Below are 25,580 nucleotides of genomic sequence, written 5' to 3' on the forward strand. Positions count from 1 at the left end.
AGCTTGGCTGGCTGTGTATTCTAAGCTGGTTCCTTAACCCCTCTGAGCCTTCCGCATGCAGTTCTGAGAAGCTGGGACTCCACCCGAAAGCCCTCTGTAACCACTAGCGGACGAAGCAGGCAAAGCTGAGATCACATACGTTCGGAACACTAGGAAGCGCTCCATGAGCAAACACAAAGCAGGAGAAACGGAAGTCAGCCACTGTTGCACTCTTGCCTTCGAGAAGTTTGAGCCCAGGATCAGGTGCACCTGACCTCCGGAGATGCAGCCCCCCGGGGAGGCAACCTCCTGGGAAAAGTGCACGCCTCCCTCTGTCACTTTCCTCCAAGTGTCCCTGGGGTCTGCTTATGTGGATCGTAGTATCTGCCCAAGTAGCCACCGGTCCGGCCGCTTCCTGGCCCGCGAAAGGCCTCAGAGCTGTGTGCCCACCGGACGGAGACCCTCCGCAAGGATGCCTGCCCACTCACCCCGCTGACGAGGCGTCCCCTGGCCCAGCTAAAGAGACAGGATGGCAGGAGCCAGGGAAGGGGAGTTCAAAGGCAGCCATGCAGGAGCCAAGGGGAAAAAAAAGGAAGCAGAGGAGAAAGTGAGAAAAAAATCAAAGGAAACAATGAGGAACGGGAAGAGCAACCGCTTGACATCTGCCTTTCCGGCTGGTGAAGGACTCACACGGACGCCCTAGGGCGGGGTCTCCCGGAACAGCCCGCAGGACTGAGTCAGGGGGAGTCAGAGGCTTTTATGTCCATTTTGGGGATGAGCCCACCGAGGCTGGGCAGAAACCAAGAAGCAAGGCATGAAGGCGGGACACATGTTGAGTGAAAGATACCAGACACAAAAGGCCACACATACTGTGGGACTCCAGGGAACACGAAAGGCCTGGAGCAGTCAAATCCACAGGCACAGAGAACAGATCGGTGGCCGTCAGGGGTGCCGGGGGTGTTGGGGGGAGGGGAGAAAGTGGAATGGGGCGGGCCTGCTTCCTGGGCCTGCGGGTCCCTTCTGGGGAGAAGCATGTGCACTAAACGTCCCTGAGCTGTGAACTTGAGCATGCCACCCTGCTGACTTCTGTTATATGAGTTTTACCACAAATCTGAAGAAGGGAGGGGACAGAGAGTAAAATGAAGAGAAAATTGGATACAGAGGAGGAGAAATGGGAAGGAGCCAGAGATCCTCAGGCAAGACAAGAATTTCCCCAAATCGGGGACCGTCTGCGTGTCAGGCCGGCAGGGGGGCTCTGCTGGATAAAGAAGGAGGCCTCTCCTCTCCCAGGGAACGGCTAACAGGATGCCTCCCTCGGGGGCTGCAGACAGAGACAGACCCCGCAGCCGCCTGGGGAGGAAAACAGAGCGGCCGGCAGAGCGAGGGACAGGACATGGAGGCAGAGGGGCGGGCCCACCAGGAAAACACTCAGCATTCACTTATCTGAGCTTTGCAATGACAGAATCATTCACCCCCCCAGCAGGACTGAGTCCCCAGCTCTGGGCCAGGCCCTGTCACCGGTCACCGCAGAGATCAGACCCCTGGCCGCTCTGAGTCAACCTTCCGGAGGCTGACCACGTTCGGACTCACCGGCTGGTACGACGTGGGGGCCAGAGGAATGTCTCCAGCAGCTCAGTCCACCCAGGGCAAAGGGAATTCATCAGTGAAGCTTTCTTCCTAACTTTCACATATGTGAGTCACATGGAGTAGCTCAGCAGAGCTTAGGGAGTAGAGGGGACACGGTCCCCATGGTCCCCACGGAGCTTAGGGAGGGAGTAGAGGGGACACGGTCCCCACGGTCCCCACGGTCCCCATGGAGCTTAGGGAGTAGAGGGGACACAGTCCCCACGGTCCCCACGGAGCTTAGGGAGGGAGTAGAGTGGACACGGTCCCCACGGTCCCCATGGAGCTTAGGGAGTAGAGGGGACACGGTCCCCACGGTCCCCACGGAGCTTAGGGAGGGAGTAGAGGGGACACGGTCCCCACGGTCCCCACAGTCCCCATGGAGCTTAGGGAGTAGAGGGGACACGGTCCCCATGGTCCCCACGGAGCTTAGGGAGGGAGTAGAGGGGACACGGTCCCCACGGTCCCCACGGTCCCCATGGAGCTTAGGGAGTAGAGGGGACACGGTCCCCACGGTCCCCACGGAGCTTAGGGAGGGAGTAGAGGGGACACGGTCCCCACGGTCCCCATGGAGCTTAGGGAGTAGAGGGGACACGGTCCCCACGGTCCCCACGGAGCTTAGGGAGGGAGTAGAGGGGACACGGTCCCCACGGTCCCCACGGAGCTTAGGGAGTAGAGGGGACACAGTCCCCACGGAGCTTAGGGAGTAGATGGGACACGGTCCCCATGGTCCCCACGGAGCTTAGGGAGTAGAGGGGACACGGTCCCCACAGTCCCCACGGAGCTTAGGGAGTAGAGGGGACACGGTCCCCATGGTCCCCACGGAGCTCTAAGCAGAGACCCGCCTGCAGAGAACCAGCTGTTTTCACTACAAATTCTCAATTTGGGACCACAGTAAGGAATGTAACTTCAGGCCACCGTTTCTGAGAGAATTCTTCCAGAAGACACACACCCGTGCCTGGACGTGTCTTACTTGTTTGGGCTCGTGTTGGGGACCCTGCGAGAAGAAACTGGACACACAGCTCCACCCTCGTGGGTCTCATGTGCTAATGAAGGACACACGTGATCCGGAGACATACAGAAGGCCCACGAGGGACATATGTAAGGAGGAAAAGGGGACAAGCACGGTGCCCCTGGTCACTGCAAGGTTTTGATGCCACACAGAACCACATAAAAAAGTCTCCTACCCAGGGGCACCTGGGTGGCTCCGTGGATTAAGCCTCTGCCTTCGGCTCAGGTCATGACCTCAGGGTCCTGGGATCGAGCCCCACATCGGGCTCTTTGCTCAGCGGTGAGCCTGCTTCTCCCTCTGCCCCTCCCCCACTCCTGCTTGCACACACACACACACACACACACACTCTCTCTCTCTCTCTCTCTCTCTCTCTCAGATAAATAAAATAAAATCTTTTAAAAAAATTAATGTCCTAGGGACGCCTGGGTGGCTCCGTGGATTAAGCGTCTGCCTTCGGCTCAGGTCAGGATCCCAGGGTCCTGGGATCGAGCCCCACATCGGGCTCCTTGCTCAGCAGAGAGCCTGCTTCTCTCTCCTTCTGCCTGCCACTCTGCCTGCTTGTGCTCTTTCTCTCTCGAATAAATAAATAAAGTCTTTTAAAAAAAATTAGTGTCTCACGCAAATCCAGGTTAAAGGTCCCACAGGACTTAGGTCAGGAAGTGCCACAGGACTGAGGCGGAAGCAAGAGAAATCTATCGTCTCCACCTTCTGAGGCCAGAAAGTGGGTGATACGGGTGTGGGCAGGGCTGGGGTCTCCTGAGGGCTCTCTCCTTGGCCCCCCCCAACCCTGTGTCTTCATGTGGTCTTTCCTCCGCGTGTGTCTGTGTCCTGACCTTCCCTTCCTATAGGGACACCCACGGGACCTCATTTTCAACTAATTACTACCTCTTGAAGGACTCTGCCTCCTAAGTGTTCCCTTCTGGGGTGCTAAGGGTTAGACCTCAGCACATGAATTTGGGACAGAGCGGGGACCCGCAGGATTCAGCCCATCCCGAGCCCCGAGGGCCTCCACTGCCTTGTCCTGCCCCTGGATACAGCTAGAACACCCCCACAAAGAGCCCTCCAATCCAAGGGACCTCAGAGAACAAGGCGGACAGAGCTCTTAGGACAAACAGTTCAAGCTTGTCTAGGACAAGAATTTCAACAGCTTTTCTAATTGCCTGCGGCAGCCTCAGAAGCAAGCTCCAGGAGGCCCGAGGGGGACGGACCACCCAGCAGAGGGCTGAGGGGATGGTACAGGGCCACCAGGGAGGGTGCGAACAGTGGGGTCCACAGGCACCACGTCCCTGCCCGCTTCCTACACATACTCTCCAAGCAGGTCGTGCATCGGTATCAGCTTACCCTGGAATTTCAAACCATGGTCACATCCACGGTCACCTTGAAAACGCTTCCAGTCCACCTAAGAGCCCTTGGGATGGGTGTCACCACTCTTAACTGATGGAGAAGCTGGTTAGAGACTTTAGGTGGATTTTGCAAGATCAAAGAGCCAAGAGGTGTGGGGGGAAGGGGTCCTCCAGTTAGACTCCAGGGCTCCTGACGGCAGTCCACGGACCCCTCAGCTACACCCAGCTGTCCCTGCAGCTAAGAAGCAGGAGGGGCGGCGGGGAGAAGACCCATTGGCGGGACAGCCTCTCACCGTCCATCCTTCACTCTTGGAAAACAAAATGCTTTGTTCGCCAGGACCCAGCGGCCTTACTCTGATGTTCAGCATTCTGAGCCCACCCGGCTACCCTCCCCCACCCCTTCCAACCCTGGCCTTCCAGGACCCCAAACCTCGCCTGATGACGAGGCCATTCACACCTTTTTGGAGAAAGACCGCTTAAGCCCTGACTCAAAACCAGAGCAAGACTCGCCCAATCCTCTCCCTTTACGCTCTTCAGACACCTGTCCATGCACCTTGCCATCAAATGCTTCCTAAGCCAGACCTTGACGAGGCCACGCACTGGGCCAGCCTGGAGTGGTGACTACCCAGTGACGGTCCAGCCCCGGCGGAGCTCAGAGTGCAGTGGGGGCAAGTCACCAAGACCCAATGTGGTTAAGTGAAGGGCAGGGCAGGGCAGGGCTCACTCGTCCTGGTCTGGATGGAGATGCTCAAGCCCGGGGGAAAGCCTGGGAGCGAAGGGACTCTGGCCAGAGGCAGGGGCTCTGCAAAGGTGCAGGTGCAAAGGGCCATGAGCCAGGAGAGCAAGCAAAGAGGCTGGGGAGGGAGGTCAGGGGCTGTCCCTGGGGCGCCAGGACACTCGGGGCAATGGGGAGCTGCTGGACGGGATTCTGCAGCACTGCGGCTTTCGAGAACATCACGGATGGCTGTGCGAGTGTGCAAACACCAGCCCTGGGGGTTCCGGGCTCAGAAATACTTTCTAAGGATCCGGTTCATGGAAGCCTTGCCCAGTCCCAGGGGGAGGTCCAGGACCCTGACACCGCTTCCCTCTGCCCTTCTCACCTCCCAGAATGCCCACCCCTCCTAGAACGACTTTCCCTCCTCCCTCTACCAGGAGAAACCCGAAGACAGGTGACTCTGTGATTATCAATCCCGCCCGAGGCGGGGGTCCACACAGCAACCCTCTCCAGCTTCCCCATATCTCACATCGGTCCTCATTTGCAAGACGTGCAGCTAGAGCGGAATATACAGATCTACAGTCTCGATGATTCGCAGTGAAGTATAGTTTACAGCTTCTCCTGCTTCACAGAGAAATCATTTCCCCAAGACTGAGAATAAAACAGATCAGCCACCTAGAGCAACAAAGCACCCCAACCAGCCCCCAGGGAGCCCTTGGGAATCAAACCAGAGCTGCACTTGAGTTTAGACCCCTTAGACTCTAAACTCTCTGCCAGGCAGAGAGGAACATGAGCATTTGACAGCACAAAATCCCAGGCTTTTTCCAACAGAATTCCACAGAACCCCAGAGGACGTCCTGGAGGAGTCGCCCAAAAAGGAAAGGGAGTGATGGAGTCCACTGAGGGGGTGTATGGCCGCAACAGCAGCCTTGCACACAGACCTCCAGGAGCCAGGACCGGCGAACGCCAGGTCTGGGAACAGACTTTCCAGCTCCTGTTCACTCTCAAGCCTGGGGCCATGTTCCTGGTCAAGGGCAAAGGACTCAGGCCACAGCAGCCTCTCCAGGGCCTCAGGAGTGTCTGGCTTTGGCCAAACCCCGAGTTCCACATCTCCCGGAGGGCTGGGCTCCCCACCCACCAAATACACACGGAATGAGGAAGCAGCCTGGCTCTATTTCCCTTCTGGCTACTTTGTCCTGGGCGAGGCTGAGGAGGTCCTGTCTGCAATTCCAAACCTTATCTGAATCTGGCTTCCAGTGGGTTCCTCAAGGGCACACACAGACCAGGTCTCCTAGCCTCCTCCCTGCCAGAGCACCGCAAATCCCAGCTTACTGTCTCTCGGATCCCAAACTCCTAATCAGCACCCATCCATCACTGGGTCAGAGTGGCAAAGTGGACACCACTATTCTTTTTTTTTTTTTTTTTTTGGTCCTAAAAACCAAAGAGTGCCTCCTCTGTTCAAAGCAGGGACACAGGAAGATTCTGCCTTCTTCCCTGGATGGGCTGCTGTGAGCCCAGAAGATGTTTCCTCTGTTCCCCGGAGCCCAAGGATGGGCACAAAGCCCCAAATGGGCCACCCTGAAGGACCAGATCATGGGCCCAGGGCTGACGGGATCTGGGGTATAGCAGAGTTTCCCACTATGGCGGTTGTCTTCTGCCCCCTTCTAAGAACCCATAACGATGCTCAAACCTTGCAGCTCACCAGCCAAAAGAAGGACTCCAGGTCCCCTCTGCAATGTCACAAAAGGCATCAACTAAAATATCCAGAGGAGGGCACTTACCCTCGCTCTGGGAAATAACCCGACTGGTCAGGGAGAGGTCTGCGAAGGGCGTTGGGTACTGTTAAGGCAATCTTCTGTGTTTATTGGCTACTTTATCTGCCCCGTGCTCTAGGATAGGATAAGATTCCCCTTCACGACCGACCTGGAGCTAAGATTCCAATCTTGGTCACACTCAGGGAGGCTACTCGTCCCTAGGGAGGGTCCTCCTGAGAGGAGGTTTAGAAGATACTGCAAAATCAGGATTTCTGTTTAAGTCTAAAATACAGACTGACAGACGTGAAGATCATTCCCTGTAAGAGCCACAATATCTCAGGAAAGCACAGCTTCGGTGATGCTAGGCCTGACAAAAAGGGACTTGGAGGATCTAAGTTATAAAGGGAGTTAGGGATGCCTGGGGGGCTCCGTCAGTGAAGCACCTGCCTTCGGCTCAGGTCATGATCTCAGGGTCCCAGGATCGAGTACCACACCGGGCTCCCTGTTCAGCAGAAGCCTGCTTCCCTCTCTCTCCTTCTCTCAAATAAATAGTTTTTTTTTAAATTTTTTAAATAAAATGATTTAAGGTGACAGTGACCAAAAGCCAGAAAAAGCCGGAAAGACAAGGTCACTAAAAAGGGTGACCAAGAGGTTTCTTTCATGAAGAAAAAACAAGGACTGACGGCCAGCACTCTGGGTGATGGGAAGCAAGAAACAGAACTGGCCACCAAGGCATACGGAGTCTGTACACCACACCGTCTGTGGAACATCTACACCAAAGGAGACAGTTCTAACTGGAAAGGATGCTCTGATGAGAGCCTTAATGTCCCCATTTCAAAGACAGGGAAACTGAGGTCCTAGGTCAGCTGACCAGTGCGCCCCAAACCAGATCCGCTCACCCCTCAACGGCGTGACACCTGACTGCCTCCCCACTTACCACCAACCAAGAGGCCCTCCCAGTCTGGGATTCTAGCAGCGTCCCAGGAATCAAAGCAGCCTGGAGGGAGGCTAATTTCCTCAACACCTGTTTCCTCTCTCCAGGAAATAATAAAAGTCTGCTGCCCTTCATATACAAGGTGACAATCCTAGCTCATGGACTCGGGGGTTTCCTGCTTCCCCAGCGGGGAGGCTGAGCTGAGTCGTGCACACGTCTCCCCACGTCCCCCAGTGTCTTGTTACCCACACTCCATAGGCGTGAGATGTGTGGGTGAACAGCAGAGATTATGTAAGAATGTCCCTCTCCAAACACTTTATGATTTTTTCTCCCCGTGTGAAGCCAAACAACTCTCATGGGCAGCAAACCCAGCATTTTGTATACATTAGTGGAAATGACTGAACCATGTTCCTTTGTAATTTGTTTTAAAGATTTTTATTTGGTGGGGGGGTACCTGGGTGGCTCAGTTGTTAAGCATCTGCCTTCAGCTCAGGTCATGATCCCAGGGTCCGGGGATCAAGCGCCACATCAGGCTCCCTGCTTCCCAGGAAGCGTGTTTCTCCCCCTCCCACTCCCCTTGCTTGTGTTCCCTCTCTCACTGTGTCTCTCTGTCAAATAATAAAATCTTTAAAAATAAAAAAAATTTTTTAAATAAAATTTGGGGATGCCTGGGTGGCTCAGTTGGTTAAGCGGCTGCCTTCAGCTCAGGTCATGATCCCATTGTCCTGGGATCAAGTCCCACATCGGGCTCCTTGCTCAGCAGGGAGCCTGCTTCTCCCTCTGCCTCTGCCTGCCGCTCTGCCTGCCTGTGCTCACTCTCTCTGACAAATAAATAAATAAAATCTTTAAAAAAAAATAAAGACTTTTATTTTTAAGTAGTCTCTACCCCCAATGTGGGGCTCGAGCTCACAACCCCGAGATCAAGAGTCATGTACTCTACCGACTGAGTGGCCCCGTCCATACAAAAACCTGTACACAAGCATTCATAGGAGCGACATCCCCAAGAGCCAAACAAGAGAAATAACCCAACAGTCCACCAATCAAAATGCATAAGTAAAATACGGTAGGTCCGTACAGTGGAATATTAGCCGTAAAAAGGAACGAAGTCTCGAGTCACATGGAGGAAACCTGAAAACATCAGGCTAATAAGTGAAAGAAGCCAGACACAAAAGGCCCACCAAACATTACACGCTTCTATTCCATGTCTACGATCTGTCCTGAACCAGCTAATCTCTAAGACAGAAGGGAAATCAGTGACTGCTAGAGTCACTAGCTAGAGAGATGGGGAGATGGGAGTGACTGCTGATGGTCAAGGACAGTGAGGAAATGACCCAAAACTGACCATGTCAACGGTTGTACCCTGCTATGAATATGCTCAAACAACAACAACAACAACAACAACAACAACAACAAATGCTAAGGGGCGCCTGCGTGGCTCAGTCAGAAGATCGTGCAACTCTTGATCTCAGGGTTGTGAGTTCGAGCCCCACACTCAGGGTAGAGATGACTTAACCATAAAATCTTAAAAAAAAAAAAAAAACACCTAAATAAAACAGAGAAGGGAGTGCAGCAAGGGTGGGGAGAAAGGTGATCTTGGGGAGAAGAGCCGGTCCACACGAGCAAAAAGGAAGCAAGGCTTCGTCCCAGAATCAAGTGGCAGCATTCCCCCACGGGAAGAAAAGCTTAAAAACTCCACTGGGGAGGCAAGGAGAGGCCAGTCCTGAATGGCCTCGTAAACAAAGCTAAGGTCTATTACATCACAAAGGCGATGAGAAACCTACAAAATGTCTTGTGTCTTGCATTCTGCCTTTCCGTCATTGCAAGAAGGGTCCCTTGGGTGGGTGGTGGGGGGGGTGGTTGGAATCCAGCGCCAGGGAATCAGCAGACCCAGGTAAGGAGCAATTCTGACTAATGAGCCCGGCCTCAGCAGCAGCAACCATCTGGAAGCGGTTTCAAATCCACTCGAACTGGCCCGTGTCTACAGGCTTCCTTCCTTGCACAGGCAGGACCTGTGTCTTCTACTCCAAGTATGTGCTCTGGTCCAGCAGTGACAGCGTCCCCCCGGGGGGCCAGTGACTAATGAGAATATCAGACTCCACCCTATAGACCTTCAGAAACTGAATCTGCATTTAATAAGATCCCTAGGCGGGCGCTCTGTGCCGTGGCCCAAAGGCCTTGACCTCAGCACTTCATTCAACCAGACAGTCTTGCACCGTGACCTCCGAGCGGCCCACAGAAAAAGGCTGCTCCCGCCCCACTCCGCCCCCGGCGGAAGGCCCAGGGAACAGGCGGCATTCAACTTGGCATGATGCCCAGAGCTCATGGGGTGTAAACTCCATTTACAGAGTGTATACAAGGTATCAGGGCTCTCCTGGACCCTCACGGAGCCCCCCTAAGGCTGAAAGAGCTCCTGAGGCTTGCCTGGGGTCTCAGGCAGCAAGGGTTGAGCCAGGATTTGAACCCAGAGCTGCCACACTCTTGCCCGGCGTTCTGCAGGGCCCTCATCGGGGTTCGAGCAACCTCTCCACCGACAGATGGAGGGACCTCTCTGGGCAAACAGAAATGCCAGCTACCACCCTCCCCATCCCCCCTTCTCACCACCTCCCTCTCTCTGTCCTCAGATTACACAGACTCAAAGACAGGGTCTCATTCCAAAGGCTGTGTTCCTTCTATTACCCTGGGTCGCCTCCTATAATCCACTACAGTAAGAAAATTTTTAAAGAGGTACACAAAAGCCACTCTAATTCCAGGATTTCACCATGGCTCACAGCCACGCTTGGTGGCTCAAATGCTTGGCTACTCAGGGCGCCTGGGGGGCTCAGTCAATTGAGCATCTGCCTTCGGCTCAGGTCATGATCTTGGGGTCCTGGGATCGAGCCCCGGGTCGGGCTCCCTACTCAGTGGGAGCCTGCTTCTCTCTCTCCCTCTACCCCCCACCCCCACTTGTGCTCTCTTGCTCTCTCAAATAAAATAACTGAAATCTTAAAAAAAAAAAAAAAATGCCTTGCTACTCAAATTGTGGCCCAACAGCACCATCATCACATCGGAGATAGTTAGAAAATGCTAGTCTGGGGCCCGACCCCAGACCTACCGAATCAGAGATGACGTTGGACAGGTAGGTTCTAAGCATGTGCTGACAAGAAGACAAGCCCCAGGTCCTCCCCCCATTATAGTACAGGCTAGGAGGAGGCTCCTGGCCAGCTCAATCAGTGGAACATGTGACTCTTGGCTGTGAGTTCAAGCCCCCCCGCTGGGTGTCAAGATGGCTTAAAAAAAATAATAAAATCTCTAAAAACAAATAAATACATGAAAATATCAAACTGGAGTACCAGATAAGCGGATCCTGTGTTGAGTGTGTCCTTGGTGATCAACAATGCAATTTAGTTTTATTTTTCACTCCGAGCACAACAAAGGCTTGCAGCAGCTTATCAAAAGAAAAAAAAAAAAAAAAAGCTAAATGAGAACAGTAGATTCAAACTTCCTTTCTATTTCTAAATTACATTACGAATCAAAAACAAATGGACTCAGTGACATTCCTCCCTGAGCCACTCCTAAAATAAGGATCCTCTATCATGATTAAATTAGGACCAGGGCTCCTTGCTGGAGAATTTTTAAAATATCAGCTCTAAAGAGTTTTTACAACCTAATTACCTTCTTTTGTTGTTGACTAATCCTGGAGTTGTCTGTGCATTTGACAAGCAAATGAGAAGGGAGGAGGGATTGAGGTATCTGAGACAGAAGCTTGGAAGCCAAACACCCAGAGGGTTTTCATTCCAACAGAACAAGTGTGAGGCTCAACTCTCTTAGGTCACCTGCCAGAGTCACCCTAGAGGGGAGAGCACATCCCTAAGGGCTCCCCAAACATGAGCCCCTGACCTCAGCTCCCTGTCTCTGTTGGAGCTCACGGAGCCCTGAGGAGAGCAGGCACACAGTAGGTGCTCAAATGTAAATGCCTGGGCCTTGGTGGACCAGACACTGTGACAAATGTATTGGCCATAATGAAAAAAAAAAATCATAAGAAGTCCGGGGATCAGGAAATGATCACATATGTTCAAAACGCATAGGCAAAGTATTGATTCCTGGGCCCTGCAGAGTGCTACATGACAGAATAGCTTGGAAAAGGGGACAGTGGCTTTGCAAGAACAGTAAGAGTTCATCCTGGCTCTGAGAAGCCAGGAGGACCTGATAAGGTTTGCAATGTGAAGAAGACCTTGCAGCCGTGGGAGCTGGTCAGACACGCAGCACCTCAGGCCCCCTCTCGGGCCTACTGAGCCAGGATCTGCAACCAACAAGACCCGGGAAAGGAATGCATTTGGAGAACCTTGTTCTAGAAGCACTGGATTCAGTCTTGAGAAGCACAACTGAAGGCAGGACCAGAAAATACTGAGCCTGAGACAGTGCAGAACTAGGTCATCCTTCCCAAGTGAGAGCACACCCACATATGTTTAGTTTGCTCCTTTCCTCCTGAGCACACAGTAGGACAGCTACCCACCATATTAAGTGCGCTTTGGTCAACGAAATATGAGCACAAATATCACATGTTGCTTCCAGGCAGAAGCTTCAGGGACCAGATGCTATTTGACGTGATCACCAGCAAGATTCCAGACAGCGGTGGTTCCTTCATCCTGGGTCCTAGAGGGTCTCGGGCCCCAAACCAACTTGCCACAAACATCCAATGTGCAGAAGAAGCAAACCTAGGCCGTGTTACTCAACAAGATCTGTGTTATGGCAGCATGTCCTAACCCATCCTGACCGATACAGTACAATGCCCGAGATGCCAGCGTTTTCTCAGGACGCATCTGCAACTCCCCACTGAGAACTACTCAGCTGCATCATTACCTGGGGGTAGGACTTCCCAAAAACCGCAAACAGCATCATTTCATTCAACCCTCTTCACTCTTCAGAGTTCACTCCGCCAACTCCCTTCTTCTCTCCTTTCTAGGGTTGTCTTGTCCATTTATGCTTTTATCTTACTGCACTGTATGCTTTTCGATAAACTGCTTTAAATCCTTCTTGCAACAAGGTAACAGATCATCACAAGTACAGATAGACTAGACTTGGCTCCAAATGACTTTTGGTTATTTCAAAAAAAAAAAAGAAAGAAAGAAAGAAAGAAAGAAATCAAAACCACCCTTCCTCCCCCAAAAGACAAAGATTTGCTGTCACTGAGGATATTTTACAAGAACGTGGCCCTGGGCCAGCAAGTATTCCTTCAACCTGTTCTCTCCACGAAAGGATACTTACAGAACGCCTGGTACACACAGTCCCTGCTTTTAAAAAGCAATTCCTTCCTGGACACACCATTTCTTTTTGTCTTGTCATAGGGCGAGATCTGAAGTATGCTAACTCCATGAAACATTCAGCATCACTGAGCAAATTATTTTTTAAAATCTAGCCTCCTTATAGTTATGGCACCCCTTCTGCCTGTCGGACCACATGCTAAGCATAAGTGAGCCTCATTTTACCCAGTTCCTTCTGGTTGGACAGGTTGCAGCCAATTTATGTTTAGGTATTAGGAACGCGGGATTCCTGACGCCCACAGCTTGCCTATCAGATGCTTCCTGAGCCCAAATTTCTAGAAATGGAATTGCTAGATCAGAGGGCATGTGTATTCTGAAGGCTCTTAGAGTATGCTGTCCAACTACCCTCCAGGGAGGGACGCCTGGGTGGCTCAGTTGGTTGGGAATCTGCCTCTGGCTCAGGTCATGATCCCAGGGTCCTGGGTTCAAGTCCAACATCAGGCTCCTTGTTCAGCAGGGAGCCCGCTTCTACCTCTCCCTCTGCGCACTGCTCTGTCTACTTGTGCTCTCTCCCTCTGACAAATAAATAAAATCTTTTAAAAAAAGTACCCTCCAGGGAGCCTAGGACAATTTTCCTACACCATTCCTTGCCAATGCTCATTCTTTTTAAATTGTGAGTTTTCATTAAAGCAAGTATCCTTTTTAGAAAAAAATATGCCGCTCTGGGGCACCTGGCTGGCTCACTCGGAAAAGTGTGAGACTCTTGGGGCACCTGGGTGACTCAATGGGTTAAAGCCTCTGTCTTGGGCTCAGGTCATAATCCCAGGGTTCTGGGATCGAGTCCCACATCAGGCTCTCTGCTCAGCAGGGAGTCTGCTTCCCTTCCTCTCTCTGCCTGCCTCTCTGCCCACTTGTGATCTCTGTCTGTCAAAATAAATAAATAAAATCTTTAAAAAAAAAAAAAGTGTGCAACTCTTGATCGCGGGGTCATGAGTTCGAGCTCCATATTGGGTACAGGCAGGGCTTAAATAAATAAAAAACTTTTCAATTTTTTTGAATAATTAAAAATGTGCCCTTCTTTCATCAAAGACTGAAATGACTAGGGAGAATAAATACGCTGATAACTTTTTCTATCTTTTATTAGCAAATGACCAGCCAAGGTCTTTGCCCCTTCTCATACAGATGTGATCCTTGGTTTCTCTTTTAATCATTTATAAGAGCACTTTCTGCATGAAGGATATTAACTTTTTCCCGATCTATATTTGCCTTTGCCTTATGTTTTTAAGGAAGAGGTCTCCAGTGGCAGAATGGACTGACCATTCGCAGATAAGGAGAAGAGAGTAGGAAAAGGGTATCAGCACCAACCTGCAAGAGACGAGGTCCACCCCACCCCCCAGAGTCAACCCACCAGCAAGTGCTTCTGACTCGACCTGCCCAATACACCCCAGACCCACCCATGCCTTACCATCTCCACTGCCACCAGCCAGCTTCCCTTCCTATCCTCTTCACGGCCAGTCTCTGCACCGCAGCCCAGATGAGCTGTCCAAGATGAATCGGAGCACGCCCTCCCCTGCCATCAAACCACAGGCTTTCTGCGGCACTTGGAGAACTACCCGCCAACCACGAGGAAGAAACAATAATTATGCAATGTGCCACAATGTATCGCTACGAGGGCAATCAGAAAAAAAAAATTTCTGCAATACAGAAATGAATCGGATTAGCGTGCTGAACACCTTAACCTTACACAATGTCATATGTCAAATGGGTTCTATTTTTAAAAACCTTAGAGGCTTGAAGTCAGCCATGGTGGGAGGGTCGATACCCCAGAAATGCAAACCTGGGGGAAAGGGCAAGAAATCCCAAATGATTTTGTAGTATGTGTCTTATAATAGTGGGGGGCACAACAATAAATACCCCAAAACCTGCCTCTCTGCCTGTCACACCCCCCTCTCTTCCTCCTGCTCACTGTTTTCTTAACCATTCTAGAATATTCTGGTTCTCGCAAATATATCACCCATACACCCCTCTTCAGGGTTCTTTGCATTCATGATGCCCTCTGCCTCAAATCACTTCTCCCCAGCTACTCCCATGGCCCTCCATCACCAAGGTCTCTGCTCAGAGAAGTTTCCCTGAGGGTCTTCTCAAACCCCACCTACACCCCACACTCCACCCCACCACAGTACCCTATGTTATTGGCCCCACAGTACCTAAAAATTCTTTTTTTTCTAGTGTACCCTCTCCCCAGCTAAGTGTTAGCTTCTCTTCCATGTCTGTCAGTACTTCCCATCCAGCACCTAACCCAAGAACTCATAGCCCATCCTAGACACTCAGGGTTTGTTGAATGAATGAGTGACCGACTTCTGAACTTCTCAACTACATACAGCCCATGAGCTAGGAAAGCCTTTTACATCTACAAAGGGTTGAAAACAAAGTCGAAGAAGGAGGATGCCGCAAGGGCCCAGAAAAACTGGAACAGAGTCAAATCTCGGCATCTATAAATAAAGTTTTATTGGAACTCAACCACACCCATTGGTTCCCAGCCCGTCTATGGCGGCTTCACACTCCAACAGCAGAGCCGAGAAGCTGTGACAGAGCCCATATGGGGCACGTTCGTGGCTTCTCACCGCCCCTGGCGCTCTGCGAATCCCAGCGACGCAGCTGTAACTCCACTTTGCCTCTTGGCCCGCAAAACCGAAGATGTTTCCTAGCCCTTGACAGAAAAGATGTCAGAGCAAGGGAAGAAGGGGAGGTCTCTGAGAAACATCTCCCCAAGGAGAGCAGACGAGGCTCCACTAACCGAATGAACAGGAGGAGAGAAGGTTACGGGTGCCTGGGTGCCTCGGTCGGTTAGGCGCCAGCATCCGGCTCAGGTCATGATCCCAGCATCCTAGGATTGAGTCCCACATCCTGCCTCAGGCTCCCTGCTCAGCGGGGAGTCTGGTCCTCCCTCTTCCTCTCCACCCCTCCACCCTGCTCATGCCCTCTCTCCTGCTCTCACTCTCAAATAAATAAATGCAATCTTTAAAAAAAGAAGAAAAGGTTAAGGGCGGCAGTGGCAGGCAAGGTGGGGGACAGAGAGATGGTGGTTTCCCTGTGGTCTGGCAGGTAGGGGAGGAAGGGGAGAAGAGGACAGAGAGATGATGAGCTTAGTTGGGAAAAAGGACATTGAGTCCCTGGGGACCGAATCTAGCCACCAGCTGAAGAAGTGAAATAAATACATTCAACCAGGAAGGTTCACCCAATAAAACACATCTTCATCAGAGGGTAGACAGGGGAGACACAAAGTGTGCAGGGAGGAGGTAGTGAGTCCCCAGGAACCCACAAAAACCCCTCACAAGCCCATACACCTGTTGCACGTGCCCCCTCCATGGGGTCATCGTGTGCTCTGATCCCACCAAAGGACAAGCGGGACCCCCCTGCCGGCCACTGTTTCTATTTCTCTCCACAGGTGTAAACACCAAGCCACAAATCTCACCCCTGCAGGGAGAGAAGAATATACTAATTTTGCAATTAAGTCCAAGGCCGGGGCAGTGTAGGGGTGGGGGTGGGGATAGGAGATCAGTCCCGGCATTCTGTTGGAAAGGCCATTGTGGGCTGCCCTGCCACTGTGAGTAATCAGGGAGCCAACTGTGAGGACCACATCCCCCCACCCCCCCTGAAGCAGCCACACAAAAATCCTGATGCCTCATGTCGGATACAGGGCTTTCTGGTCTACCAAACCTCCTTTCTCCAGGAAAGTGGGGGTCCCAGCCTCCGGGCTCGCCGATGAGGACAATCAGACGATCAGATGAAAGCTGGGTTCTTTCCCCCACCCCAGGCTGAGAGAGCCCAAGAAGGTCAGCATCTCATTCATGTTTCCAGGTGGTAAACGGGCAGCAGGGACTCACGCGGTGGTGAGCGCATGTCGGGGATTCCTGCCGACTTGTTGCTAAGGGAACTTTTGTGAAGGTGCCCTGAATCGGCAGAATCCGTAAGCCCTGCCCATGGCTTTGAAGTCCCGTGGGGTGGCTACTTGACCAGAGATGAGAGAGGTAGGCTCTCCCCAGAAGAGGGGTGAGCTGAAGGTAGATTTCCAAACAGCAGAAGCTACAAAGGCAGGCAGCGGCCCCCAAATCAAAGGACAGGATGACTTAGTGACGATGGCAGAAAGCCTGTTGGGTATACTTGGTCACGGTCACATCCGCTGGGAGCCCCAGCTCTCATCACGGAGCTAAAAACCACCTTACAGAAAAATCCTATTGTGAGGGACAAGGTCACACCCACTGTAGGTAATTCTCACGTTCCAGAACGCAAGGCCTGGTATTAAAATCAATCTGCGTAACACAGCAAGCGGCTACTAGATGTCAGGCAGCTCGGATACACTGTGTCTACTAATCACCAGCACCAAAGATCGCACCCCCACCCGAAAAGGAAGGACTGCCACGCCAATGGCCCAGTGGACAGACCCAGGCTTTAGGGACAGGAAAATCCGGTTTCAAATTCAGCTGCAACATTTATCAGGTGGCCTTTATGGAGAAATCCCTGGCATCTTAAGGGGAAAAAAAAAAAAAAAAAAAAGAGGGAGAGAGAGAGAAAGAGAATCTCCTGAGGATGGCAATGGAGAATTTTCTAGCAGAACAACAGTCGGATATCCTGCACTTTGCCTCCCTCTGGGAGCTCACTCTCTCTCTCACATCTGGGCTAGCGCTGTTTCCTCTCTAATGGATCACTGTCCCCAGCTGGGCTCTCCCGACCCCTCTGGAGTTGCCAGTCTGCAAAACGGCCTTCGATGCACCTGTAGCCACACCTGTATCCACACCTGCAGGCACCTCTCTCCCACACAGAATCCGGACGGGTCCTGTGACTCACTGTGCCAATAAAATGGGCCAGAAGGGATGTGCTGGTGGTGAGCCCAAACCTTCAGGAGGCCTGGCAATTTGCACTTTGCATTCCTGGAAGCCAGCCCCCAGGGAAAGACTCCACAAACTCCCTGCTAAAGAGAAAGGCCATGGGGACAGGCCCTGGAGAGTAAGACACATGCGGAGAGAAAGGCCCCCTTGGAAGAACACCAAGGCACCACACATGGGAGTGAAGCCGCCATTTTGGAGTTCCAGGCCAGCCTGTGAATGCAGGACAGACGCCAAGACAGACGGGCAGAAGAACCACCCAGCGGAGCCCTGTCGACCCACAGTGATGTGTGAGCTAATAGGAAATGGGCATTTGGTGACACGAAGTCTTGGGGTGGTCTGTCCCACAGCAATATCCATAGCCCAGCCCAGCTCAGCTCCACATCTCTGCATCTCTCTCCCACGGCCGCACTTTGAATGTTCCGGCAGCACATCCCGTGAGCCCAAAATGGGAGAACAGGAGGCGGAGAGGACGAGACCGGGTTCAAGGGTGACCCCCTGCAGCCACCCGGTTCTGCTGGCAGACAGGGCCCCCCTGTTAGCACCTCTGAGGTCTACACCTCACAGCCAGATGGCAGCTTATTTCCCCAAAGCTCTGGGGGGTTTCCACGGATGCCTTCCAGTATCTTCCATGTCCCGAATTTCTTTTCTCCATTCGGTTAAGAGCAGGTCACAGGGAATTCCCGGCCCCCCACCCACCAAACCTACCCAGCCACAGGGTTCCCTCCTCCTGCTGCTGGTCTCCTCCTCTGGGAAGCTCCACCATCCCGAGCACCCCCGATCCTTGAGGCCAGCCCTTGAGCCCACAGGGTGGCACCTCTCCCAGCCCCACTTCCTCGCTTGGGCTGACAGTTCCCTAGAGGCTGCTTTCTGGAAACCAAGGATATGCTGCACCTTTCTACTCTTTCCTTGAAGGCCTGATCCAGGAGATTCCCCTGGGAGCCAGGACCAGAATCTCCCTCGGCACGGCCCCTCCCCTGGGGCTGGCGGGCCTCCAAGGCAGATCTCAGCCCTGCCAGAGTTAGCTCCTAGCTCCTCTCCTCGGGGGACGCTTCTGGCAAAACCAGGGCCTCTCAGTTCCCCTTTCTTCGTATGAACAAGACAGAAATCCTCGGCGAGTGTCCGCTTTGCATACACTACCCTCGACCCATAGTACCCTTCCGCCAAGATGGGGCTTCTTGGTATCACTCTTTACACCAAAGAGCCAAGGTCTGCTGCACCCAGCTGTGCCCCCACCATCACACTCCTCCCCCAGGAGGCTGGTGCCCTCCATTCTGTCCGGACCTGTCTCTCCAACAGTTCCCCCCTCGTCTTCTGATCTCCACGTCCCCAGCAGGCCCAGAGCCAGGCACCTGCTGGCCGACATCCCATGGGCTTGTCCATCTCTAGACCCCCCTCTCCAGGCTCCTGGCTGCTGCACCAACTTCCAGCCTTGAAGGACACCGGCTGCTGCTTCTCCGGACTTGCAATTTCATATACTGGCCGGTTCACCGCCAGTGACTCCCTTGGGAGATCTCCACTGTCGCCTCACTGAGTCTGGCTTTGGGGGACTCTCCCCATCCCAAGGGACATCTACCCACATACCCTCCAGTCCTCAGCCTGGGAGTCCAGCCTGCTCACCCACGAGGTGCCCAGGCACAGAGGACCTGATCTCCGATCCTCTGGAAACTGCACCTGCCTTGACCCCGAAAAGTCCCAGGGCTCAGGCCCAGCCTTGCCCCCACTGTAGGAAAGCCAGCAGCCTCCCTGTGCAAGCAATTTTCAGACTTAGCAGGAGAGATGCTCCAGGTGGGAAGGAGCCCCTGCACTCATCGTAGCCCCCATAGGCAGCGCCCGCCCTTAGGACTGCTGTCATCAGCACGCTGACCTGGAGGGCGGCATGTGGCCTCTCCCACAAGGATCCAGACCCTCCCCTCACTTGCCTTTTAGCACCTGAGCCCACAGGGCCGAATTTAAAACAGACGCAGCCACAGAGGGGAAAGTTCAACCATCTAAGCCACTCAGGCAAGTCTCCCCTGGGGCAATTACCTTCACGTCTCATGCGTGCCTGAGAAATGGGAAGGCTGCCTCCCCTTCACAGAGCTTTCGGGGGAACGGGGGCCTAATAGGTGCTCAAGAAATGGAAGCCCCTCCCAGCGGTCCAGCTCCCACAGACGGGCACTTCCCGTGCATGTCCCCACTGGGAGTGGGTCTGAAAGACCCTTACTAAGCACCAGGGGCTGTGACTGAGGCACCCAAGACTGTCCCAGCAGATGGCTCTGTGTGTCTCCGGGGTCTGGTCCACCCTCCCTTTTCCCAGAGGAAAAAAAAGCAGAGCCCATCCCCTCTGGTGAACACGGCCTATCAACCCACCAGCCTTGGGCACCCCCACCCCAAAACACAGCTGGCTGCGTCCAGCCAGGGGCGCTCCTCAGCAGAGAGACCTCCAAAGCCAAATTTCCACATCAGGATTTCCTGGAAAAAGTGTGGCCACCAGAGGAACTCTGAAACAGGAGTCCTGAGCCAGGAACCAGGAGGCTACGGGCCCTCCTAAGAAGGGATACATGTGCTTTCTCTCACATCTGAATCCCGGGAAGGGAACCAGGGAAGCCCAGGACACACACACCTGAGCCTGCCTGACGCACACCAGTTTCTCAAAATACACAACCGGGAGGGTTCTGGAACCTACTTTTCTGCCAGGCCACGAAAATCTCTTTCAGGCTCAATTTTGTTTGAATGCTACTAATCCCTTTAGGGGGGATTTTGTACCTCTAGGAGGCCACGCTCTGGTTCTGGTAATATTTTCACAGGCTATTTCCCAGCAAACTCACCCAAAATCACTTAGCCTCATCAATCATTCTTTCTTTCTCTCTGTCCTTTTTATTTTTATTTTTTCTTTCTAAACTTGCTACCCTGTTCTTTGCAAAGTAGGTCAGGGGTCAAATTATAAATAAATTCAGACTCCGTGATTTGGGAGGTGTTTCTCCAGAACATTTGGTCTATCCTTACACAGTTGTGGATAACCGCCTATTGAAGTCTGTACAACAATCCTGGGGTTGGGCAGCTTTTTACGAAAGGGGATGTCCTATGAGGTCAGTCCTCTCCCCCACTCCGCCCCCACCAAAGGACTTTTGAAACTTCGAAGCCCACTCAGGCTGTGACCATGAGCTCAGCGATTAGAGGAGAGGGAGTCCTCCCAACTGTCACCCAGACAATAAACAGCCAGCCGACTTGGCTCAGCAGGTCCTCTGCAGTCCTGGGGGCAGGCCAGAACCCCAGGAACAGGCCACTCTCAGGCTCTGGACCTTAGCCCCGGGAAGCCGGACCAGGAGAGGGGCGCTGCAGCACCCCTGATCGGGCGGGTGGCTGGGGTCGGTGGCCAGCCAGGCTCAGCTGACCAGCAAGTGGGTGGCTCCTAAGCGGCCAGGCAGCTTGACCCGGGGCAGCACAACCGTCCACCGGTGGCAGGCTCCGGGCTCCGGGACCCGATCGATGCCACTTTTTTTTTTTTTTTTTTTTTTTAACTGATCCGGATCCTCCGCGCGTCTTCCCTAGAGCGCGGGACTCCGCAGCCCTCGGCCGGCCCCTGCCACCGCCGGGAGCGCGCCCGGCCGCCCGCTCGCTCCAGAACTCAGACAGGCAACAAGTTGTCCTTCCTCTGGGCGGCCACGATGTGCTCGGGAGGCCCGGCAAGGGGGACGCTCCGGGGGCGATCCCCGCGCTGCCCAGCCCCGAGGGACGCCCGCTGCCTCGGCCGCCGGCAGTGTCGGACGCGCAGCGGCTGCCCCCGGCCGGCTCCGCGGCGCCCCTCGGACAGGGGCGGCTCCGGCGTCCCCGGGTGCGGGCAACAGGTACGCGGGCGCGCGGAGCAGCGCAGCCCCGGGTCTTCCGGCCCCCGGCCCTCGCCCCTTACCTCCAGCAACTGCACGTAGCTCGCCGGGAACCAGCCGCGGAGCCCGTCCTCCTTCTCGCCTTCCCACCAGCCGCCGTCCGGGACCTGCAGCAGCGTGATCAGCTCGCCCGCGGCGAAGCGCAGTCCCTGGCCGTGCCGCTCCCCGGAGAAGGGGTACAGGGTCCGGCAGCGGGCGCCGGACATGGCCTTGGCGCCCGGGCTCACAGCGCAGCCTGCATCCCTGACGAGCCCCGCGGGCTGGGCAGCGGCTCCGCGGGGTCCCAGGCGCCCGGCGCTCCGGGCTCCCGCGCTCTGGGCGCGCGCCGTCTCGGGGGTGCGCGGGGGGTCCCCGGCCAGGCAGGGGACGCGCGCTCCGCGCAGGGCAGCGGAGACTCGCAGGCTTCGCGGAGCAAGCGGCGACGCCCCCGGGCCGGGCAGCTCGCAGATCCAGCTCTGGGCGGGGGGGCGGGGCTCAGGGGGAGGAGACCCAGGCGCCGCGGGCTCCGGAGACAACTTCCCGGGGACGCGGAGCGCGGGCTGCGGCCGCGAGGGCCGGCCGGAGCCGGAGCCGCCCGGGCGCGCGGAAATGCGCAGCTCCCGGGGGAGGTGGGATCCAGAGCATCGCCGGGGGCCCGGCTCGGCGGCGAGCGAGCGGCCGGGCGTCCGCGGAGAAGGGCTGGCGGCCGGGTGGCCGAGCGGGGGCTCGCGCAGAGGCGAGGGGGCGGGGCGGGGCGGGGGCTGGACCAGGGCGGCCACGCCCGCGGAAGGCTGGGCGCTCTCCGCCGAGGGGGCAGGTCGCTGGGGAGGGGTCTCGGCGCTCACACCCCCGCCTCCGAAAGCCTCTGGAACAGAAACGCCCTTCCGCGCCGGCTTTGTGGGTCTGGTGGCAGCCCGCGGGCGGCGGGCGCCTCCTCCGGGGTGCCTGCGAGGGAATGTGTCTGCGGCCGCCCCTGTCGGGGTTGGACCTGGGATTGAACTTGACTCACCGGAAACTGAACAATGGGTGAAGGACAGGTTTGAAGCCTGGCGCCAGAGCCGGGAGGCCGGGTGGCAGTGTGTTGCACTGGAGGGACGGGGCGGGGAGGCGGCGGAGTTGGGAGCCTCCTGAAGAGGATAAATGGAGGAAGGGGGAAAGGTGAGAGGAACAGCCCCCACCAATTTGCATGCAAAGGGGAGGCCGGCCCCAGGGTACCAGTCCTCCTGCAGTCCAGGCGGGCCAGCTCTAGAGCTCTATACTCATTTACTGGGTCGACAAATTGTCGAAGGCTGCCACACCTTTCACGCAAGGAGCCAGGTAGCTGCGACCATCATCTGGACAGGTTCCTGCTCTCTAGGGACCAGAGGACCTGGATGCTGAAGAAACGACCTTGAACAGAGGGTTTAGAAGTAAAAGAAAGTGGATTTCTTCTTTGGCCTACTCTAAAGGAAAACTTCAAGTCCTATTTCCTAAGCTGTAAATAACCCGACCCTTTAATCTCCCTGCATGCTTCAAATGGCCTCCCCTTAGATTCTGCTCAGTAATCTTCCTTGGCTCCCTGTTGCCTGTTAAATTAAGTACAGACTTCTCAGCCTGTGCCCTTCAACACCTCCCCTAGCCTCATCTCTCAGGATGTTTGCTTGGATACCGCCTTACGAAACCCTCTTGTCTTAAGGATGGGCTGAGCCTTAAGATCTCTCAGTGGTTTTCAATCCTGGCTGCCCATTAGAATCACCTGAGTAACTTCTTAGATGCTTGTGCCCAGGCCCACCCTAGCTTTGGAAAATACACTTTGAGCCATAGTCTGCAATGAAAACATTTTACCTTCAGCTGCCTCAGCCTGGCCTCTGGCCACGGGCAAGCTGACAGATAGAGATTGCTTATCATATCCCATCGATTGCAAATGCACAAACCCTTCGTGTGGCTCGAAATGGGTGGGGAGGGGGGGACAAACTCTGGACCACAGTCACCACGCGGCGTCCATCGCTTAAAGCAAAGCTGCAAAATTTGATATAGGAAGCAGTCACTAAAAATAACGGACCTGATCAGTCACTAAAAATAACAGGACTCAACCTGAGTTACAAGGACCTCACATTCCCTGTATCGGAAGGGATACGCGAGTGTCAGCAGACCAACCCCAGCTTTCACATCTGATGATAAGGCCCAACTCAATTTAGGACAGCCGGTCCAAAGCCTTCTTGCAACTTCAAATCCTCCACAGTGCCTGCAATCCACCAGCGACCCAGTCTACCCTTTGAGAAATTTCTGTGTACAGGACATCCCAAACACTCCAGCTCTAAGCGACCTGCCCCAGATGATTCTGCAACAGCAAGATTGATCATGGCTCTCTGGTCGATACCCAAGGTCAGTCTGGACAGAACTGACCATCCTAGCGGTCAGTGGAACTCCTGTCCCCAATGTCTTATGCATGGAGGAACTTGGACAACACCTAACACCCCAACACCTTTGGGTCTATTTTCCCATCTGTGATTGGCATCTGAATCCAGTAGCTGGAACTTGGGCCTTGAGATGGTTAAACTCAGTAGTGGCTCAGTGTGGCCTCTCTGGCCTCCCTGTATTCAAACCTTAGCTTTACCACTTCCTAGCTGTGTGCCCTTAGGCAACTGACTCAACCTCTCTGAGCTTCATTTTACACATCCGTAGAAGATGGTGGTAGTTCTATATCATCATTATTAAGAGGATTAAATAAGTAAAAATGTAAACTATGCCAATACCTGGCATATTAAGTACTCAAATATTAGCAATTATTATTGATCTAGTCCAATGGTCCTGGTTGTTTTGTAATCTAACACCTGTTTTGAGTGAAGATTTCCAAGACAATAATAGTGGGAAGCTATATCTTTGGGATGCCAAAAATGTTAAAGAAACACACGCTGAGTTTCTGTTTTCTCACAGGATTTTGAAGGAAAGATGAATTTCTCATCTATTACCCCCCCTTGCCTTCCTCTTCCTCGATTTTTTTTTTAAGATTTTATTTATTTGTCAGAGAGAGCATAAATAGGGGGAGTGGCAGGCAGAGGGAGAAACAGACTCCCCACCGAGCAGGGACCCCCCCCTCATGTGGGACTCGATCCCAGGACCCAGAGATCATGACCTGAGCCGAGGTCACACGCTTAACCTACTGAGCCACCCAGGTGCCCCTCCCCTGATCCTCTAGTTACACTCTGAAAATTCTATTTGAAATCTTTAATTATTTAACTTCTTTGAAACTAAGGTATTTTACTGAGTGGTCTCTTAGTAACTCTGGAGGGCAAGCACATTTGTTTTAATTTCTCTCTTTCCCTCTTAAAGGCTAACATGGAGTCTTGCAAAAAAAAAAAACCCAAGTAGGCATTTGGTACTTCCTGAATTCATTTTGCAATATGAACAGGTCTGAACCCCTGTTCGTTTTCAGATTTTCCACATTGCCAAGTTACTCCATAAACACGTGTTAGAACATCTGGATTAGACTATAAACTCCTAAAAGCAGGCTTTCTTCTGTCTTTCTTAGCTTTCTCTCGACACTGTGCATTTATTTGTTAACTATGAGCTGGCAGGGATTTCTTTTCTCTCCAAGACAGTCTTCCATGCCTTTCCATCATCAGCCTATGGATGGCAGAGAAATATCAAGGTTCCAGTTTCTTTAAAAAAGCTAAATATAAATTTGCCATCTGACCCCACCAATTCCCTTTTAGGTATCTACCTAAGAGAAATGAAAACACGTAGCCACACAGAGGCTTTTTTTTTTTTTTTTAAGATTTTATTTATTTATTTGAGAACGAGAGCAGGAGTGAGAGAGAGCATGAGCAGGGTGGAGGTGGGGAGGGTAAGGGAGAAGCAGACTCCCCGCTGAGCAGGGAGCCCAACTCCCTGTTGGGGAGCGGAATTCAATTGATCCCAGGACCTTGAGAACCTGAGATCTTGACCTGAGCCGAAGGCAGACTCTTAACCAACTGAGCCACCCAGGCGCCCCCTCTTCAGTGGAACATTCGCTCGGCCAAGAAAGGCCTGGAGTACTGACACAGACTACAGCATGCAGGAACCACAAAGACACCACAGAGTGGAAAAAAGCCTGATAAAAAAGGCTACCTATTGTGGGGCGCCTGGTTGGGTGCTCAGTTGGAGGAACACGTGACTCTCGACCTTAAGGTTGCATGTTCGAGCCCCATGTTGGGTGTAGAGATTGCCAAAAATAAATTAATTAATTTTTAAAAAATGTACGATTGCATTTAGAAGAAAATTCCAG

General features: G+C 53.5%; 1 protein-coding gene across 2 annotated transcripts in view; it reads right to left on the bottom strand.

Annotated features, from left to right (window-relative positions):
- Positions 1–22,037, bottom strand: part of GAS7 (growth arrest specific 7) — a 198,585-nt gene extending 176,548 nt beyond the window's left edge. The window contains exon 1 of one of the 2 annotated variants that reach the window (XM_032319625.1): positions 21,379–22,037. In XM_032319625.1, coding sequence (XP_032175516.1) covers positions 21,379–21,561 — 183 coding nt within the window. In that variant the 5' untranslated portion in view covers positions 21,562–22,037. The remainder of the gene's footprint in view (positions 1–21,378) is intronic. The other variant, XM_032319624.1, reaches the window with a different exon arrangement.
- Positions 22,038–25,580: the final 3,543 nt, after the last annotated feature.

Source organism: Mustela erminea, chromosome 18 (assembly GCF_009829155.1).
Source record: "Mustela erminea isolate mMusErm1 chromosome 18, mMusErm1.Pri, whole genome shotgun sequence".
Taxonomy (NCBI): domain Eukaryota; kingdom Metazoa; phylum Chordata; class Mammalia; order Carnivora; family Mustelidae; genus Mustela; species Mustela erminea.